The 8606-nt window shown below is 37.7% G+C and overlaps 1 protein-coding gene across 1 annotated transcript; it reads right to left on the bottom strand.

The window, feature by feature from the left end:
- Positions 1-444: 444 nt before the first annotated feature.
- Positions 445-8381, bottom strand: LOC144681419 (putative uncharacterized protein C3orf49). Its single transcript, XM_078543011.1, has 5 exons — positions 8260-8381; positions 4743-5203; positions 1035-1165; positions 814-930; positions 445-636 (listed from the first exon to the last, which is right to left on the bottom strand). The coding sequence occupies exons 1-5, from the start codon at positions 8379-8381 to the stop codon at positions 445-447; spliced, it is 1023 nt and encodes a 340-aa protein (XP_078399137.1).
- Between the last annotated feature and the right edge of the window lie 225 nt (positions 8382-8606).

The raw sequence follows: 8606 nt of genomic DNA, 5'->3' as shown, positions 1-8606 counted from the left end.
CTGAAGACTTGCTGATGGAGAGGATGTGTACTGACAGGGAGAGACTTACACATTTGACTCTCTTTTCGCATTGTTGCTAGCAGCCATGTTGGCTGAAAATGAGAAGCAAACTAGCACACAAAATGGAAAGCTTGCTAATTCTCTTCAATCACACACCAGACGCATAGTATTGACTTGTTTTTACATTAGGCACTCTATGGCATCTGAACAAGATTGCCGATTAGTGTTGAATTGGGCCAATTTTGAACTGAGATTACGCAATTAATTTATGACATATTATCTGACTGCATTTACTGTGAGTACTTTTTACTGTTTCAACTCCAACCTAATAATTCCACAACACAACATATCATTATAGCTCTTAGGCGTTTAAACTTAATGGTGGTCCTTAAATAATAAATTGAGGAATTTATTGTTGTGTATATTATCAGAATTAAGGCTAATTTAGCAGCAGCATCCACAGAAGAAACATTTCTTCCACTTATATTTCCGGGCACTTTTCTTAGAAACTCGCTGAAACTGCTTGGATGATTGTAGGATTTCATCTCCCAGATACTCACACTGCTGGAGTTCTGCATGCCTTTGAGCCAGTAATTTCATTGACTTCTCAGAAACTGTTTCTATTAAGTCATCCACCTAATTGAAAGAATGTTAAATGGATATTAGCTCAAGAGATAATTAGCCATCGTTTACTAATTAAGCCCAATTTATGCAAATACATAAGAAGATCTCAGAAATGTGACCCAATATCACTTGGCAGAACAGTTTAGTTATACGCAAGAGCTGGTATGCTTGGAAGTAGTGTATACTTACTTGTGCTTGAAGCTTTCCTACTGTTCGAAAAGAATGTTGCCTATTTTGCTCCATATTTTTTCTTTTATTTTTCTTTTTAAATATTTTTAAGTACTGCCTTTTCTTTGAGTTGGGCACCTAAAATCAAACAAGCATTACTTTTGCATCAGAAATTATAAGCATATATTTAAACCAGTTATTGCATAACTGTAATTCATGTTCATGTTATTAATAACACAGACCTTTTGCTTGTCAGTGGGGAGGCTTGTAACAGACACACGGCGGGACATACGACGTGACCTCACAATGAGATTGTTGCCAATGATACTTGCCGTTTCTGCCTCCAAAACGTCCACGTCAACTTGGATAGTTGCTGCAAGGAAAATTGTATTGGACTTATATACATTCCTAGTAAATTGTTGATGGTCAGTTGATCAATGGTTTTTTAATATGGAAGTTGCCAATGGATTTGGGAGAAAGATTTTAGAAACTTGATTCAGAGAGGCACAAAGCAGCTGGAAGTAAGATTTGTCGACAAGACATGTGTGCCTATGTAACCATTCCTGCATCTCTCTGATGCAAGCAAATTTTGTTAAGACTCAGGTGAATTTCTAATTTCAGTTTATCCCAATTTGTGTAGTGGAAGGCAGAGTGTGCACCATGAATGAAATAGCAATAACCTGGAAATTTTCCTCCCAAGAGGTTTTAATGTATGTTAAAAATACACAGTCAGTTTGCTATCAGTTGGAAGCTTATAATAGACACTCAATAGAATGTGTAATGTGACAACTAGATTATTGCTAATAGTCTTTGCCAGTTGAAATTTTCAAGACTGAGATTGATAGGATTTTGTTGGGGTACAGGAAGTGGAGCGAAGTTGGGTAAAGGGAGCTGAGGTACAAATCAACTATGATTTTAATTGAATGGCAAAACATACTTGAGGGGCTGAATGGCCTAATCTTGTCCCTGTCTTCCTATGCTCCTGTTTATAGTAGGGCAAAAGGCTACAGGTTCAAACAAATGAAAATCAAACTTGAGACATGCCAGAAAAATAGGTGTTGGGGGTGGGTGCATGGACGAACTGTTGGAATGTTTTCTAGTTGGTGGAATAGCTTCCCTCATCTGGTAAGCCTGCATTTCCCTGTAAATATTTTTTATACAGCTCCCAAATACTTAGAAAAGAAAGTGGACTTGATAATAAATTTACCTATGTAGATTTTGTGAAATAAATACTGATAAATATCTTGACTCTTGTTCGGCAAAGGACTAACCCAAAGTCACTCAGATTTCTAAAATGACCTGCCAATCAGCTCCTAAGCCACCATTATATGACTAACTACTTGGCTATCAGTTTAAATTGTGATGAGCTACAAAATAACTTCAGCATTCTTTATATTAAGAGTGTGGATTAATCCTCCATTTGCTTTTTCCTGCTGATGGTGCTGATACTACTTGCAGCATCACCACAAACTTCTAACAGTCTTAGTGTGAATTCAACTATTTGGAAAGTAGAAGTGTGCTAAAGTTGCTCCCAATATGCTCTTTAGTTACATTTTTGAACACGTATGTTTGTGTACATCAGTTTACAATGGTTCCAAAAATCTACTTACGTAACTTCCACTAAAAATCCTTATTCTAAGCAATAATATCATATTAACAACATGCCTTTCTTTACTAACTGATGAAATAGTTTTCTTTAAAAAAAAATGGATCTTATAACAATAACTTTTAACATAATAAAATATCCCAAGGCTTCTCAGAAACATTATAAAACAAAAAATGACACTGAGCCATGTATGGAGATATTAGACCAAGTGACCAAAAGCTGGGTCAAAGGGATAGAGTTTAAGGAGCGTTTTAAAGGAGGAAAGTGAGGTAGGGAGGCAAAAAGGTACAGGGGGGAATACCAGAGCTTGGGGTCTAGACAGTTTAAGGTACACCATTGCTGGAGCAATTAAAATAGAGATGCTCAAGGTGCCAGAATTAGGGGAGTGCAAAAATCTCAGCGGGTTGTGGGGCTGGAGGAGATTATAGAGATAGGGAAGGGCAAGGCCACGTGTAATTTGAAAACAAGGCTGAGGATTTTAAAATCAAGATGTTGCTTTACCAGGAGCCAATGTAAGCCACTAAGCAAAAAGGTGAAAGGTGAACAACACTTGGTGCGAGTTAAGACATGGGCAGCAGAGTTTTGGATGACCTCAAGTTTACAGAGGGTAATTTGTAGGAGACCAGTGAGGAGTGCGTTAGAATAGTCAAGTCTGGAGGTAACAAAGGCATGAATGAGGGTTTCAGCAACAGATGGCCTGAGGCAGGGGCAAAGTCAGGCAATGTTATTAGGCGGTCTTAGTGAATATGTGGTCAGAAGCTCGTCTCGGGCCAAATATAACATCAAGATTGTGAACAGACTGGTTTAGAATGTCACCAGGAGAGGGGTAGAGTCGGTAGTTAGGGAAGGCTGTTTGGAGTGGGGATTGAAAACAATGGCGTCAGTCTTCTCAATATTTAATTGGAGGAAATTTCTGCTTGTCTAGTCCTGGATGTTGGATAAGCAGTCTGATAATTTAACAACACTGGAGAGGTCGACATTGTTGGTGGTGAGGTAGAGCTGGGTGTTGTCAGCATACATGTGAAAACTAACACTGTGCTTTCGGGCGATGTTGCTGAGGGGCAGCATGTAGATGAGGAAAAGGGGGAGGCCAAGGATCAATACTTAGAGGTATTGGTGTGGGAGTGACAAGAGAAGCCATTGCAAGTGATGCCTTGGCTACGATTGGATGGATAAGAATGGTACCATGCGAGAGTAGTCCCACCCAGTTGGATGACAGTCAAGTGGTGTTAGAAGAGGGTGATGTGGTCAACCATGCAAATAGATCAAGAAGGATGAGGAGGGAATGTTTATCTTTGTCACAGTCACAGCTGGGAAGTCAAATAAATGCACTGATACAACAGGCATTGCTTTTCTGAGACTGCAATGAGAATATACGAAGCCTTCCTGCCTCAGGTATGTGTATATTACTAAATGTGTTCACTGGATATCAAAGGGAGAACAATGCTGACTCTTCTCTCCTTAGAGCATAACGAATAACAAAAACATGAGGTATAGCCTTTCCAGAGTCAAATAACCAGTGAATATGTTACATAATTTTAGGACTGTTTCTTTTATGAGAATTGCTTCACTATGACGTTAAAAATGATACATAAACATGGCCAATGGCAGAGCGAAGCAATTTCCAAACCCCACTGTCTAACCCTGTCACCTGGTGGTTTCAGAGCTGAACTGCAAACCACAGACTGTATTGTAAACTTCACCTTCTGCATTTTAGGTCCCAAAGGGAAAAGATAAGTGGCACCAAGAAGAAAGAAAATAGTTTAAAAAAATCCTAATCTGTTGTCCTTCTTGGGGATAAAGTTTGACATGAAATACCAAAAGGATTTCTATAAGGTGAAGTTGGGTTTTAAGGTGCTTGACAGAATGGGACCTTCAAACCTGAAGTAAACTTGGGAGTGATATGCTTCAAATTCCACTGATGGAATTTCAAACTACCTTTATATGTGCTTAACAACTTGTAATGTAAACCCATATTTAGAATTTTCCAACCAATTGCTTTTCATTTTGCAATTTCCTGGTCACAAACAGAAAGATGGAACAGTTTGAATTTGCAAATTTCTCCTTGACAGCTGTCAGTCTTTCTCCGTCATAATAATTGGCTGTCTGGAGATGTAGTTCAGCCTAGGAACCAAGACCACATTCATTACTGCCCCCCCCAATTGCATTTCCTTGTGAGTCAGCTGAATAATCCCAAACCTCAACAAGCAGAGGCAAACACACCAGTTAGCTAAAAGTTGAACCTCCAACCTCTTTAGTGTGAATCAAGTAGACTTTCATTTTAACAGGGAAACAGCCCCAAGCCTTTTAGTAACATATAAGTTATTCGGCTATGTATACAAACCAGTTTTCTGTGGTTGTGACTTCAATGTTGAAAATAGCTTTGCCTCATCAATATTTGCCAATTGCTCGGCCTGTCCCATGGGTGTTTTGTTGTCTGTGGGTCTGTATGCGTATGACTCATTACTCTGTACACGGTTTGGTTCTGTTTTTCCCAGGAACTGCTGAGGTGAGCCAGTGAGCTTGCTGGTTCTCAGAATACGATCACATTTTACTGGAAATCGTGGGAAGTTTTTATTTCTTGAAGGACTTCTAGTACAATTCCTTTCAATTCTCTTGTCAAAATTCTTTAACTGCTTGTTTTGGTAGTGGTGCGTTATAAATCTCCCTACTGTTTTTCGCATTTTACTCATAAGGCTTTTTTTCTTGGTTTCACTATATTCAGGGACGCTCTCTCTGGACAATTCATCTTCAGGAATGAAAATTAGGCGCTTAACTAGATTGGTGGATACGGCTCTGTGCCACCTGCACCAAACAGCAAGATAGAAATAATTAGGAGTCAATTAACCCAATCAACATTTCAAACATCACAAGAATCATTATTTTCAAGAAGATGTTAACTATTTAATTCATTCACATGGATTTTGTACATTTAATCAGCTATTTACTAAAAGACCTTTTTCACTTTCAAAGTTTAGTGGAAAACCCATTTACTGGAATTTAAATGGCCTGTCCTGGCTTAGCGTTTTCTCTTAGATTTGCAGGCCTCAACTTGTCATCTATTACAGTGAAGAAAATTTGGCCTGAAAATATAATTTTTTGGAGCACTCCAGAGAAATTCAAATTTAACTGATAGAGGAACAGACTATACACTACCTAAGGTGCTGCCTGTGGAATGGATTAGGCTTCTCTTTTCACTTCTGCATCATTACCTCCTGTGTTGCCTCAGGATCTATGCTTGGCTTCATCCTATTTCTCAACTACATGCTGCCTTTTGGTGACGTGACCCGAAAACAGAGTGTCAGTTTTTGCATGTACGCCGACCACATGCAGTTCTTCCTCACAATCCACTGTCTCTAAATTATCACGCTGCTTGCCCAGTACTGGATGAGCAATAAATCCCTCCAAGTAAATATTGGAAAGACCAAAGCCATTCTCTTTGGTCTGTGCCACAAACTCCATTTCCTAGTCACCAACTCCATCCCTCTCCCCAGCAGCTGTCTGAGGCTGAACCAGACTCTTTGATTTGACCTTGAGGTGAGCTTCTGACCACATCTCCCTACTTTCACTAGGACCACCTATTTGCATCTCTGCAATATCATCCAACTTCACTCCTGCTGCTCATCAGCTGCTGAAACCCTTATGTATGCCTTTGTTACCTCTACACTTGATTATTCCAACACACTCTCCTTGGCTCTAACCTTCTACCCTCTGTAAACATGAGGTCACGCATGAGCCCTTAACTCCCACTCACCTATTACCCCTGTGATCCCTGACCTACATTGGTTCCCAGTTAAGCAATGCCTGGATTTTAAAATTCTCATCCTTGATTTCAAATCCCTTTGTATCTTCACCCCTCCCTATCTCTGTAATCTTTTTTTTCTGCCCCACAATCCCTCGAGATATCTAGGCTCCACCAATTCTGGCTTCTTCAGCATTACTGGATTTAGTTGCTCCATCATTGGAGGCCATGACTTTAGCTGATAAGTCTCTAAACTCTTGAATACTCTCCCTAAACCTCTCAGTCTCTCCACCGCTCTTTCATTCTTTAAGCTTCTCCTTAAAACCAACCTCCATCTGCCCTAATATCTCCTTACATAGCTCAGGGTCAAATTTTACTTTCTAACATTCTGGTGATGTTTTATCAAGTTAAAGGTGCTACATAAATACAAGTTGTTGTTTTTGACTTGAACAACTACCCTTAGTAGCAGATATTGAGGTTAATTTGGAGTAACTTTATGGAGTGTTGGACTCATTCAGGAACCCTGAATTTAAATTATAACTATGATTATAGTTTAAAATTGATTGTTATTAATGACCAATGTTATTCAACTTTCGGCAGGACTGGAGTACTTTAGCATTTGATTGCTCTGCGTCAAGGGGAAATATGATAGCATCGCCACAATCAGTAGAGGTAGGTCTTCCATTACAGCATAATGGAAGCTTTCATTCTCCTGCAAAGGAGGTACGGCAGCAATAGAGATTTAATAAGGAAGAATGGTAGTAAACAAATTGCAAAAACAAACATTGTTAGTAGCTTTAGAATTTTGTTTTTCTGTATGGTTAGAAATACTGATTGGATAAATAAGATAGCTGTTTTATAAACCGTTACTGTTCATTTTTAAATCTTAAAGTGAAAGTGTTCAATCAACCAATAGCTCTCCTACGAACCCAAAACTAATTACATTGCTGTATTTGCTTGTTTAATAGCTTGATCAAAATTTACCAATGGATCATTAAGGAAGTAATTTATTATAGAGAGGCAGACAATGCTTTAATCAGTCATTCAAGCAAGTTGGCCATCAAATCTTCATACCAAATGTGAATAATATTGTTAAAAGGTAAGCCCTCAGTGGAAACTTTATTTGAAACATTGTCAATGAAACACATTTTTTGCTAACTTTTTTATTTTTAACATTTAATGTGATGGACGAAAATTTTGTTCAGAAAATTCATTACCAAGCCTCGCTAATTTGGAAAGAATGCCACTCATTTTGGTTTAAAAACATCTATTTTGATGCATCTCATTCTCTTAAATATAAACATATCTCCATTGGTTTAAATTATGTTGATCAAAACTCTATGATTATAAGATATATTTTCAAATGTTATGCGCCCTCTCATTAAAAGGAATGACAATTACAAAGATTACCACCATTAATACATTAAACAACAACTATAGCTTGTATCGCCAGGTAGATAAAACTCCATACCAAAGAATTGAAAATGAGCAAAACATTAATTCTGAGAATCTCCATTTACTTTGTGCAATTATCTCAAAATGTACATGGGTTTTTAGTAACTTGATATCAATCCTTAATTCACCTTAAACAATACAGGCTAAAAGTTAATTATAAATCACTTCACATATCAAAATGCAGCTTATCATAATACTTAGAGTATCATAAATCAACACTAAAATTGTTAATCAGCATACGATTAGATTAGAGAACTGAATTGTACAGCAGCATTTCCAATTAAATAAACTACTCTTGGCATATTATACCATTTTCTTAAACTGTGAAGCGGTTAACATTAAAATCCATTCCAATTTTAGCAGCTGAGTTAGTTACTAAAAATGCATAATTACAAATCATAATAAAATGCAAATTTGACAAAATTTCACAAAGTTATAATAAGTGCTTTGTGTCAGTGGAACATCGAAAAAGCTATGGTGAAGTTTGCTGTTAAGTACTATTAAACTGAAATAGCAAAGCAAAAGCAAAGAATGGTGCAGGAATGTATGAAATGAGATTAGTATTAGTATTACTGTTTAGCTTTACAACATGGCAGCAGTGAGACTTAAAAACTTAGTAAGTTATTTCCTGGATAATGCAGCTCACAAAATTGTGAATACTCACCTCACAATTCCTTTTTCTCTGCGCTCAAGTTCCTCTCTTTCTCCTTTAATCACTCGTCTGTAGTTTGGATCTTGATTATAAACTGGCTGGGAATGAAGGCAACTAGCGTGATTCTTGTGCATGGTTAAATTGTAGCTAATGAAGTACAACTGAAAACTAAAGCAGTATGATTGTCACACACACTGGGTCTCAATGATTGTGAGTCCCTTGTGAAATAGATAAATATTTAACGGTAGATGACAGATTCATTGCTGCTGTAATTGTGTAAGTTTGCCAGCTGTTATCTATGGAATGTCAGATTCATTTGCTTGCCTTTGTGAAGTGCATCATTAGGATTACAGTTATGT

The sequence above is a fragment of the Cetorhinus maximus genome, chromosome 6 (assembly GCF_964194155.1).
Source record: "Cetorhinus maximus chromosome 6, sCetMax3.hap1.1, whole genome shotgun sequence".
Classification (NCBI taxonomy): Eukaryota; Metazoa; Chordata; class Chondrichthyes; order Lamniformes; family Cetorhinidae; genus Cetorhinus; species Cetorhinus maximus.
The sequence above is the reverse complement of the archived record's forward strand: the minus strand, read 5'-3'. Positions and strand labels throughout refer to the sequence as shown.